Source organism: Gallus gallus, chromosome 4 (genome assembly GCF_016699485.2).
Source record: "Gallus gallus isolate bGalGal1 chromosome 4, bGalGal1.mat.broiler.GRCg7b, whole genome shotgun sequence".
NCBI classification, from domain to species: Eukaryota; Metazoa; Chordata; class Aves; order Galliformes; family Phasianidae; genus Gallus; species Gallus gallus.
The window spans coordinates 53,665,833-53,678,225 of record NC_052535.1 but is presented as its reverse complement, the minus strand read 5'-3'; the positions used below and the strand labels follow the sequence as shown (position 1 = coordinate 53,678,225).

Below are 12,393 nucleotides of genomic sequence, written 5' to 3'. Positions count from 1 at the left end.
TTCTCTGATTTACTGTTTTCTTTCACGCATACACAATGTAGAGTGGAATGAATTTCAGAGAAAAGAGATGTATTTCATGTTAGACTAAACAGACTTTTTCTATTGACGATGTAAAATGAACAAAAAGGCACAAGATATAAAAAGACCGAAAAAGCAAAAGGACAGACTAAACACGCAGGATTACATACGATAACTCGGGACACCCATTAAATTCTAACACCTTTCTTCATTGCTAACAAATTGCTCAGGGAGCTATCAAAAGCTCAGAGCAGTAACGCTGCACTCACACAGGCAGAGAATTTCAAAGAAAGCTCAGAATGAAACTAGGAGTTACAAAGCGACCAGTCAAAGTGACCCCAGTGCTCCGGCAGGAATGGCTAAGTTGTAAACCCAGTGATCCCTTACAGAATTAGAAACCCAGCTGATGAAAGTTCAGGGAGAAGAGCCAAAATAATCTGGGACGGTGCCCAAATTGAAGTGAAAAACATTCCGCAATGCTTCAAATTCTGATAAATAGGCAGATAAGCACACTCCTGAAGTACGGAAATTAGGTTTGACCTCAGCTTTCTGCTGGTTTTTGCAGCCTTCTATGTATTTTGCAAGAACTAAGCTTGAATTTCTCAAATAAATGAACTTCTTTAATAGGCGATAGCTTTATAGGCAGAAACAAATACTGTATATTTAAAATGACATTCACCATGTTTAAACGGATCCTCACTGGTTTCGAAGGAGTACAGCCTTCCTCTTAGATAACTCAGAGCACTTCAAAAATATCAGTCTTTGAAGCAGTATTTTCCTTGAAATAGAGAACTCAACCTGACATAACCTGGCTTAAAGAAAAGCATTCCCCTTCGTGCTGAGGATTACAGGAAAAAAGGCCAATTTCCCACTGTGTTATCTACATACAAATGTAACTCCCACTTATACTTCCTTTTTTTTTTCCCCTCTCTTCTTCCAATTCACAGGCTTGCTTGAGAAAACTGCTTTCCTAAGGCATTCATGGCCAGAGTGGCCCAACCCTAGTAGAACCTCATTCCTCACATAATCCTATTTTACATCAGAGGACCAGAAGGAAGACACTACTTGGTACAAGAGACAGCATCTGGAATTTCATCCTTACAGTTTAATAGCAGCTCTGTGCATCCTACAGCTGGCTTGTCAGCGTGTGGGAATGGGGACAGGGAACATGTGACTGCGCATCTGTCTACAGGAGTATTGCCTGAAGGTAGGACAGCTGTATTATCCACAAATGCAGAAACCATCAGTGAAGCACAGAAGTTATTTTCCAGTGACAAGGCCAAAGAAAGAAATACTCAGGGTAGGACATGGAAATAAGCCATTAGTCAACAAGCTTTCTTAGGCAGACTAGAGAGGAGAGAACAAAATAATGCTGGCTGCAGCTAAATACTCATTTTTGTCACTATCATTTATTCTGAATGCCCAGAACTGGGATCCAGCTAGAAAAGGCTCTGAATTTACATGGATGTAAATTAATCTGAGAAACCAGCAAGAGTTCAGTCAGACAATCTTTTTTCTTTTTTTCAATTATAGGATGACCACCATTATCGCTGAAATCAAATGGATAATAGTCCCCTTTTTCTTCTCAGTAGTTTAAAAATAATTAGTATTGGCCAAAATTATTTTAAAATTTACAAGGATATATACTTAAGGTATATAATTATTTACAGGCTTAAATTGCCGTAACTTTTTTCCTCTACACACAGATTTCAGTTGGCTATGCTTCAACTGAGACATGGCAGCAATCTGTGCAATTTAGTACCAAAGACACTGGAACAGCAAGGAAGAACAGAACATGCTCGTAAAAGAAAACCAGCATGTTGAGAAAGACTTTTATGGAAGACAGACTGTTCAGAGCTCAGAAAGGCTCTTCAGAATCTTGAGGTAATTCTAAAACCTGTATAAAATCTTGATCTGGGGCCAAAAACAAATGGAAAACCAACAAATTTGGATACTGGTGAGGATAACAGTATGGCAGCACTGTGTTAATTCTTCTGTGGTCACCATGCTGTGAGAAAATCAGTGCCCTTGTGAAACTGGAGAAAGTGGGAACCTTACTGAGTGCTGCTGCTGTTCTTGTGCTCTGCGAGACACTGGGTGCACTCGAGGATCTTGATAGTGAAGAACCAACCCACATCTCCCGTAATTAACACATGGGGAGAGGAAGAGGGGAGGTGGGTAGGTGAGCCTCTCGGACTGTACCGGAATGTCTTTTGACTGTCAAAAAATAAACAAAGCAAGAAGAAACACATTACTAACAGGAAATGACAAAGAGCAGAATATCCACATACCAAATTCTTTGGTGAAAAGGAACAGGGAAGAAAAAACCTCTCTCAGTGTGTGTCACAATGTTCAGTTTATTCTCTCAAGTCTGTTCATGATTTAAAAAAATAAATTAATTAAGAAATTTGATCTTTGCCATGACACTTTTTGACACTTTTTATATTAGAATTTTTCTGCTATATATGGCAAGCACATTTTGGGTGCTTTCTGTCTTCAAGAGATTTTCATCTCATGCCATAGCCTTCAATAGCTTGAAGCAAACCTACACAGACAAGAACTCGTGCAATGAGAAAAAATCGATTTCTGGTCCTTTGATAATGAACTGAAGTCTATGGTCTCGAGGTTTGGTTGAGTCTTATCTTAGGCTGTGTGCCAGTAGAATCAATGGGAATTTGCCAAAGGACAGAACAAGGAGGAATGACAGATGAGTCAGAACTAAATATTTTGACTTCAGAAAATAAACTAATAAATATGCTGTATGACTGTATGACTGCTCCCATATTTAAAGTTCTTCACAAGCTCTGTTTAATCATATCCCAAGGCAGGAAGAGACAAACAAGATGAGCCCAAGCATAAGTTCCCACTACTCATCTGCCTCAAACATTTTCTGTGAAGAGAGGCAAGGCTTAGCAAAGTGAAAAAGGAAGAGTTGTGCAGGGGCAAATATCATGGAGGAGCCAATGCACTGGAAATTTCACACCCTACCTGGTCTCTCTCATCTGCTCACAGCCACAGATAACATGTGAAATAGATTTTTGTCAGCAACTGCAGCTGATCAGACAAGGGGGATAGTTTAAAGCCTGGTATTTATGTGGGCGAGCCTAAAGTACATCTCCACTAGCCTCTGTTTACTCTAGAACACAACAGTGAGCCCCAGTTAATCCCCAGTTACAACAGATCTGACCTTCTGGGAGAGGAAGAAGGAAGGAGGGCACTTATTCTCCCAGCATAAAGAACCTGAACCCTTCAGGCTGTCTTGCCATGTGCAGTGCCACTAACTGTTGTGGCTGACAAGCAGAGGGAGAGGCTGGGGGTTTAAGAAATGGAGATAGCTCCTCAGTGAGCCCAAGGGCCAGCATTTCGGTTACATCCAGCAACAAGTAACGGGAAAAGAGAGCATACCTGCTGCTGTAACTGCCTTTCTTGTTGTTCCTTTCCTTTCAGACAGGTCCTCATCTGTGAAGAAATGAAATATTCATCCTAATAAACCAACTCTCTGAAAGTCACATCCAAAGCTGTTCCTGTCATTGCAATGCAGCAACAGTCAACTTTTGCACACACCCCATACAAGCACATACACCACCCATAGAGTATGCTGCATGTGTGCACTGTGGAAACACTTCTTGCTCAGAGAGCTGGGGAGAGTGGAAGAGGCCATGCAGCACCGTTTGTAGTCCCCTATTTTCACAGCATCCACTGACCAGCTGGGGCCATGCAAGCAAAAATACATAGGAAGAATGTGTCTGAGTGTGTACTCCTACCAAAAAAAAAAAAAAAAAAAAAAAAATTACTTTATCAAACCACCCAAGAGTAGGCTAGAGTGGGAGAAATATAATTAAAATGTGTTTGCATGCAATACTAACAGATTTGTCCTAGGTATTTCTGTATGCCTGGGAGGATTTCTATTTATTTTTTTTCCACACTTGCGTGAAATGCTTTGAAGCATCTATAAAAGCACTCACTAGCCAGAGGCCCCAGTACTAATGCTGGCCCATGACTGGGCTGAGAACAAGGCAGAGTTGCAGTTTCTGTTTCACAACAAAGTTGGGGCAGACAAAAAATCATCACAGAACATTTTGGTAATTAGCCATTCTTTTAAACCATTGCACAATTTTGTTGAGAGAGGAAACCTCAGCATTTCATCATTTTTAAATGGGGTTGAGAAAGCTCAAAGTTTTACATGCCACGACTTTGCCTTGGCTTCCTGAATGTCTGTGAACAGAATACTGACACTACTCCGAAGAGATTAGAAGGATGTTGCAATAACAAATTATTCTAGAGGCTGCTCACCCAATTTGCATGGAGACATTTATTTTTTTCCTCAGTGATATTAATATTTCTCTGTAACTCTGTGACAGAGGTCAGGACTCATTACAGACACTTTTCATTTCAAAAGCTGGTTCAATGTAATGACTCTAATATCAAGTGCCAAAACAATCAGGAGCCCTCTAGATTTGTTTTTGATTCCCCCCTCCACTTAAAGATATGTTTGAGGAATTTTTGCAGTAAACACTCCTCTCATCTGCTTAATTTGGAAGTTGTCTCTAATCATTTCTCATCTTCTTAACACATTACTTCAGAATGATTTCATCCCAGGTGGTGACCTCACATAAAATTCAACGTCAATTAATAGGAGCCAGAAAGCCTTGGGTTGTGTGGAGAGTGAGAAAATAAAAATAAAATACGCATGTGTTGGCAAGAACATCTTTCTTTTGACTCGTACCTGAGAGTTTAGTTTATTCAGTTGAGTCTGTAATCTCTCATTAGCCTTCTGCAGCGCTTCTTTCTCCTCATTAAGTCTTTCTCTGTCAGACCTCTCCTTTCTGAAGTCTTCTTCATATATTTGTACCTGCAATCATTATGACCAAGTCTGTGAATTTCAGCAGAGCCACACAGAAATTTTAATCCACCTTTTTTTGTGTGTGGTTGCTTTTTAAACATCAGCCAACCAGAGGGTTGCATCCTAAAAAAGATCCCTCTTTACAATCCTGCAACCAAAATACTTTCCCCCATCTTTTTTTTTTTTTTTTTTAATTAAAAATAGCAAATGAACAGTCTCCAGTGGCACATATCAACTGAAACAGTCCGCAGCTTCGGTGTTCACAGACACACATAATTACAATATTAATTTTAAAGACTATAAATAAGATTGCAAAGATTAAAGACATGGATATTTTTTAGGGGATAAACAGCGGCAAAGAAAATATTCCCTTTTTTTTCCCCAATCTTCTTTTCAATTACAAGCCGTTGTAATTCCCCCCTGTATCTCAGTGAGCATCCTGGTAGAGGCAGGAGGTGTCGGCATAGCACAAAATACCAACTTCCAGCACACAGTCTGACATAACATTATCATTTTATCCAACCTAACAATGAACAGCTATAACTAAATAATGTCCTGCCTTACCCCACAGCCATTGAACACCACTGAACATCACATGACAAGATCAGCCTTGAGCCTGTCTTGTTTTACGCCCTTGCAGTTGCCTGTAGTTTCACTTTATATGTTGCTCTAACTGTTTAACGTTGGTGCAGACCAAAGGATTAAGCTGTGTAGAAATTCTGGTACTATTTAGAGCTGTATATTAATAACCAGAAGATTTGGACTAGTCAGGACTGTCAAGAAGTTTAGACCTTGCCTGAAACAGTGTGGGAAGAAATTTGTAGGAGGATGCCTTGCCCTAGAAGCTGGAAAAGAGATGAGAAAAAAGAATTGGCCAATGTGCCTTTTGTCTGTGATATGCGACCTCTGATTCCCCCTCTCAAACTGCTGCCCAAAGAACCTACCCATCTCAGCAAAGAGGCAGAGGGGATCATTGACGCACAATTCAGAATGCAAACATGGGGGTTTGACCCAGTTCCTAGAAGACAAACTGCCTTTTGATACTGAGGAATACAATATCTTTTCTCTTCTTATGTCACCAGGGGTCATAGCTCCGCATCCTGTTTAAAAAACATCTGACCACCCAGGGCACAGACAGCAAATGTATTCAGAAGCAAAATACAAGTCCATAAGTTAATTGACATTAAGCTAGCTGGCTTAGTTCTTCAGCTAATGGACAGGCATCCACCTTGTGTGAACCTGGAGGTTGGTGGCACTTCCACAGACAAATAACAGCAGAAGAACATTGGAGTGGGAATGACCATCAGAGCTTCCAGGAGTCCTTTTGTGTCCTTCCAGTAGGCCTCTAAAGCCTGCTGACAGTCTACTTGCAGAATTTCTTTGCTGCAGCTCAAGCTCTGCCCATAGCACAGACCCAGTTTGCTTTTTGCTGGCAGCAGTATTATGACTTCACAGGAAGACTAAAGAAATGTTAATGCCTCAGGGAACAAAAAAAGTCAACCTAGGGCTCAATAAATTATTTTCATGACTTGCCTGTTGCAGCTAATTTTTGCAAGGTTTTGGGGGCTCAGAGGTCTCCCACTAGATATAATCCCTTTCCTGAATAACACAGTGTAAAAACGAACAAAGGCTTTCTGTGTGGCCATGTGGAGTCTCAGCTCCACAGCCTGTGGCTGAAGGAGGCACAAGTGCTGTGGTCCCCTAAAACAGATGCAAAGCTGTCGCCTACTGATGTGGGTTTCTTGTATCCCTGTCCATCTACACACATCTCAGTGTTTCCTCATTTCTTCTCTCCTGCTTCACTCTCTGCTGTCTCACCTCCCTCTCAATCCCCAGCTGCAGGGATTTGTTGAAGCTACAAGGGAGCAAACTTTGTCACAGTTTGCCCCGAGAAAGGGAGGGACACCTTCCAAAGAATGAATGCCTTCAACTCATCTGTAGTGGCCAGAGGCGGGCTGATGACAGCCAAGATATGGCAGGACCGTCACATTGCTTTTCGTCCCAAGGATCCCTTTCTCTGTAAAGCTAAAGCCTCCTGCTCCACTTTGTGCAAAAGGAAGTTTGGATTCACTGTACTGATTTATAGAACCAGAAAAATACATTCATAAAATGGTTACCCCCTGAGAATTCTGAAAAAAATTGGTTTACTCTATTTTATTGTGTAGAATGAAATAACTCATTACTGTACAATCAAGTGCAGGATTTTATTTTCCAGCATGTGGCAAGCATTACATTAGAGAGCAAACTCTGGCTCTGCTGTCAAACGTGACAGAAACAAGTATTTTATTCCTATTGAATAAAATTTCCATTCTGATCATATCCATTTGTGTGTCAATAATGTTAACCTTAACACTATCCAGGATGACAGACCTAAATTGCAGAACTATCTGTAAAGTATCATGCTTTAACCATATTCTTTCATGTGTAGACAGAGAGTGCACAAAGCACTTGAACAGCTTGAAATGAAGATTTAAAAAAATAAATACACTTCCCTGTAGCGACAGGCATACAGGTTATGGATGGAAATGTTTTGCCTCATACTTTGAACCACTGCAAGACCAACACTAATTAATTGTTTTGAGAATCCTCGTCTTGGCAAATTAAGCTTTCAACTTCAACAAAATAAGAAACAGAAGACACAAGCAACCAATTCATCAGTAACTGATGAAGTTCAGCAGTCTCTCTGGATGAATTCAGCCCATAACAAGAGGCTGCCAGGACACCTCCAAGAACCACAAAAGCCATTTCACCGCTTGAGGTCCTAGACAAGGCCTTGCTCCAGACCTTTGCAAGGACTCAGTTTCACTTTATGGACTCTGCTGTGATGACAGCATCTTAGGAAACACCCGTTTGAATAGCTTAGAGCTCCTACAGCTTCCTTTCAAAAGTACTATACAGTGAGTCAATCAGACACTGCTCTTGGGAGTGAAGGCAAAACCACATAGCATGAAATTCAGCCAGGCTTTCTTCTAGCCATTCTTACCTGTTGTTTGAGAACTTCAAGTTGGGTTTTCATGTCATCAAGGCTGTTCTTGTCACCAGCCTCTGAAGGAGTCCCAAGAACAGAACAGTTCTTTTTCAACACATCCAGAAGGGCCTGCAACATTAAATATGGCACTTACTACTGAGACTCACCACATCAGAAAAAATTATTTTAATCCATTATAATGTTTTCTCTTTAAATAAACAGATTAGAGTGAGTCACAGATTTTTCCTTCACTTACAGTTGCTTCAATTATACAGACAATGTTAACCTCACTAACAATAACATGTAAGCATGCCTAAGTCCAAATTTTCCAGGTGCCACACTGCATCCATGAATCTGAGATGGCACAGCTTAGAAGACCGTGCTTTTACTTACATCTACAAACAACAAATAACAGTGGAAATCACAGCTGCAATTCCAGAAATGTCATTTAGCTGTGTAAATCAGAATTTGGGAAAACCCAGGTAGGCATCTAAATTAATCTGGGTCCAGAAACAAACAACCCAAGACTGCTCAAAGAAGCATTCTGCCGTATCCTATACATGTCACTATAGTAAAGTCTGATCAAAACACTCTCTGCAGAAGAAGCACAGACTTCTTCAACCAGAACCAAAGGGAAAACTCCCTCTGAAAGGAAGTTATGCAGTCTCTGTAATTTGTCACTAGAGGGAGTCATGTATACGCACACTACACAGAATGCTCTCACGCTATTTTTCAGTCAAATTCTGCTACTTAGAATGTTTTATTTAGAAGTATTCCACAGCAGTCCCTTGGACTGGAATTACTTCTAAACTACTCTTACCACTTTCTGTCTATAGCCACACAATATGCTTATGTATTTGTTTACTCTAGCACATATACTGCAATTTCAGTACTTTTCAATGTCTCTCCCAGGACGTACAGACTCGGCTAACTTCATTTATTTCAGAAGGCTTTGTTCTTGCTAATGGTCCCCAGCTCCTCATGGCTGGCCATGTACTATTCATGTCTTAAGAGAAGGGGGAAGATCATTTGGAAGAGGAAGAAGAAGTAAACAGAAAAAAAATAAAAATACAGCATCTAATGTAATAGAAAGATTAGTAGTATTATGGACTTCAACTTCCATAAAGTACCAAAGGAGAACAACAACAAAAAAAGCAGCTTCTGCAAATAATGCAGAAGAGAAAAGGGAGGCCTTTTATCTGACGAACTACTGTCACAAGGACAGTGCAGAAGATAAATAGGCATATAATAATGGCAAAGTTTGCGTACTATGTCATACATAGACTAAGATAGAATACTATGTCATACATAGAATAAGATTGAACATAGATATGGGAGGATAAAGATACGAATAGCTCACTGACTGATCTTCCTTTTGTCCCTTCCAGCCTCTGCTAATCTCTCTCAGCATATGACACTCCAGCATTCTGCACAAATAGCAAAACAATTAATAGAAACAAATTTCACATTGGCATTTAGACTGGCAGTTGCTCACTAGAAGCTACAATAGCCAGCAAAGCATTTGTATCATGATACTAGGTAATTGAATGGAAGGTATCATGAACTGTATGTTGCACAATAAATTAAATCATAAAAGCTTCTTTCATTATAAAAATAAGGACAAACAGAAGTATTATGAAGTGATGCTCTGAGCAAGACTAAGGATCATATTACCCGAGAAGAAGGATAACAGAAAACAACTCCACGCAAGGAACACGTAAAAATGAGGAAGATCTCATAGCTCACTAACTTAAATTCAGCTTGACTTCATTCAGTGTCAAATATTGTTCATTCAGAAATACTGAAAACCACAACCTGAAATTGCAAGATTAGCCACACAGAGTTTTTCTGAAATTTTCTACATCAAAAAGGGAAATGTGTGACCAAAAAATATCTAGCTTTATTCTCAAAGTTATGAGAAGGATAAATAGTACAATCTAATCTAACCACAATACATTTTTAGGCCTAGGAATAAACCTTGAAGTAGTCATAGAGACATGAGAAACAGGATGAAGTAAAGCACAGTTTAGCCTGACATCTTTCATTAAAGATAAGTAAACAAATAAATTACAAAAACTTACAGATTTTCTTAACAGGGAAATACATTCCAGCCTATGGTTGAACAACATAACTGAGATGGTAATGCAGCAAAATTATCCATTAAGACAGAGAGACGTTTGTCTAATACTTGAGCTGCATGGTGAACAGGAAAGTCAATACTGGGACGTGGTATTGCAAACTATTCTGGCATTACAGAATCGGTTTCATAATGCAAACATCAAAGCAGGATCAGACCAAACCCTGCATTTGGGGCTCTCCACATGACTGGATCAACATTGGATGAAACTTGAAGTAAATGTACTTAGACTCAAGTAGTAATGTCTTCAATAAAAAAAGGGAGCTAAGCAATTAAAATTACTGAGATGCAAAATCATACATAAGAGCAAGTATAGTTGCATATTAAGAGACCAAAAGAACTGGGTCAGCTTAACTAAACAGTCCTCTAGTGAAAATATGACTGCCTTGTGTAGCTAAAGGTAAAAGACAGGAGTGAAGGAGATCTGCTACCATAAGAACAAATGAGTATCAACTGGCCAGAATAAATTCAGCCCAATTGAAAGAGATGAAGTGTTTACTGAAAGAAGAGATGCAGCTCCATAACAGCCTTCCAAAAGATGCGATGTAGAAGGAGTTTCAAGTATTTTTAAGATAGAAGTTCGATTTAGGAGAATTTGTAAGAACTTCATGTCACTGAGCTTTCAATAGCACAGTTTTATATGCATTCATGACATGAGATGTGAAGGATGCAGTCACACAGGAAATCAGCATCACTTATGTTAGAAAGCACATTACGTGAAATTGATGTTTCATTTAAAAGTATGTTTTATTCACCTACATCTTAGTTTCAATAACATCATAAGATAAGAAAGCAAAATAAAACATTGAAGGAAGCTGTTTTTACAAAAAAAAAAAAAAAAGAAGAAGAAAGTCACAATAAGGTTTTGAGCAAGTCTTGCTAATGCACTTCAGAATGAATTAGAAATCATAAATTCTGTCAGATTTTAATATGACAATGTTGCTTTTTTACCCTGAGTTTTGCAGGTCCTCCAGCTTATGCTGCACTTAAAGACACACAGCAATGGTTACTGCAGAGCATTTCCTCAGGAAGCATTTGTGGTTCACCATGAAATATAGAATTGTTAGGAAACACCCACGGCTTCATGTGATCTGATCAAACTACGCTACATTTATTACTTTCCCTCCAGTGGAAAATTAAAAAAAAAAACAAAAAACAAACCTTGAGCTATTTTACGGCAATTTTCTCAACAATATATACACACACGTACATGAGAATACACATACACACATGTGTATGTATGCATAGAAGAACAGGAGCATCTGTCTTGTGAAGAGAAGCCATTCTCTAATAAAACATATGTAAAACAAGTTTTTAAACTGATTTTTTTAAAGCAGTGTTCCATTAGATGCATATGAAAGTATCTTTGCGCCATTTCCTATTTCTCTTCCGTTTTAACAAGGAGAAACCTAGAAAGAGCATAAATGTGGCACAGAGAAGTTTCACAGATGAAGCCAGAGATTTTCTTTCTTTAATCTTTACAGTGCAAACTCTGCTGCCTGCCAAAGCAGCATGCCCGTGTATTTGCTAGATTCAATTCATGCCTGTTTCTCCAGCTCCCTGAATCTGTCATCGACAGATTAACAGTGATTAATTTGCTGCCATGAACAGACTGCCCACCCAGGATTGGAAAGAAGATCATCAGGTGGAGTCAGTGCTTGATAGTAGAGGCCCTAGAATTAAAGGGAGAAGTGATTTTCTGGCCAGTGACTCATTCTTGTTCCTACCTTATTGAGACGACTTATTTCACACTCATAGTGCTCTTGTTTTCTTATCAGTGATGCATTCTTCTGCTTCAGGAGCTTGTTTTCTTCCTTCATTTCATGCAGGGCTTCACTGAGCACCTTTGTTTCTTTCTGGGATGCAAAAACACAGAGAAATGCTGTTAAAATGCAGATGGAACCATTTTTCAAGACTAGTTTTCAGAATATCTGCTGTCTGGCAGATGTGCTGAATTTCTGGTGTCCCAAACATAGCTATGAAGGAAAGCAACAGGAAGGCGGGTGGTTAGTAAAACCCAGATATGATAAAGTCTGTTGAAACCATTTTGACCACTCACCATACAATGAGGCTGAGGCTATTTAGCAGGCTACATTCTTGCTCTCTACAATCTGCAGATGATCAGAGGGCTGGAGCACCTCTCCTATGAGGAAAGGTTGAAGGAACTAGGCTTGTTTAGCTTGGAGAAGAGAAGGCTCCGGGGAGACCTCACTGTGGCCTTCCAGTACTTGAAGGGAGCGTAAAAAAAGGAGGTGGAACGGCTGTTTATGAGGGTGAATAGTGACAGGACAAGGGGGAATGGTTTTAAACTGGGACAGGGGAGGTTTAGGTTGGATATCAGGAAGAAGTTTTTCGCACAGAGGGTGGTGACACACTGGAACACGTTGCCCAAGGAGGTTGTGGATGCCCCATCCCTGGAGGCATTCA

The 12,393-nt window shown here is 39.7% G+C and overlaps 1 protein-coding gene across 19 annotated transcripts in view; it reads right to left on the bottom strand.

The window, feature by feature from the left end:
- Positions 1-12,393, bottom strand: part of TNIP3 (TNFAIP3 interacting protein 3) — a 78,717-nt gene that overhangs the window by 10,075 nt on the left and 56,249 nt on the right. For 8 of the 19 annotated variants that reach the window (XM_046940406.1, XM_046940407.1, XM_046940411.1 and 5 more), the window contains exons 8-12: positions 11,694-11,822; positions 7,845-7,958; positions 4,745-4,870; positions 3,424-3,477; positions 2,072-2,235 (exon numbers count right to left, since the gene is read on the bottom strand). In XM_046940406.1, the coding sequence (XP_046796362.1) occupies positions 2,072-2,235; positions 3,424-3,477; positions 4,745-4,870; positions 7,845-7,958; positions 11,694-11,822 (587 nt within the window). The remainder of the gene's footprint in view (positions 1-2,071; positions 2,236-3,423; positions 3,478-4,744; positions 4,871-7,844; positions 7,959-11,693; positions 11,823-12,393) is intronic. The other 11 variants (XR_005859315.2, XM_040699496.2, XM_040699497.2 and 8 more) reach the window with 3 other exon arrangements.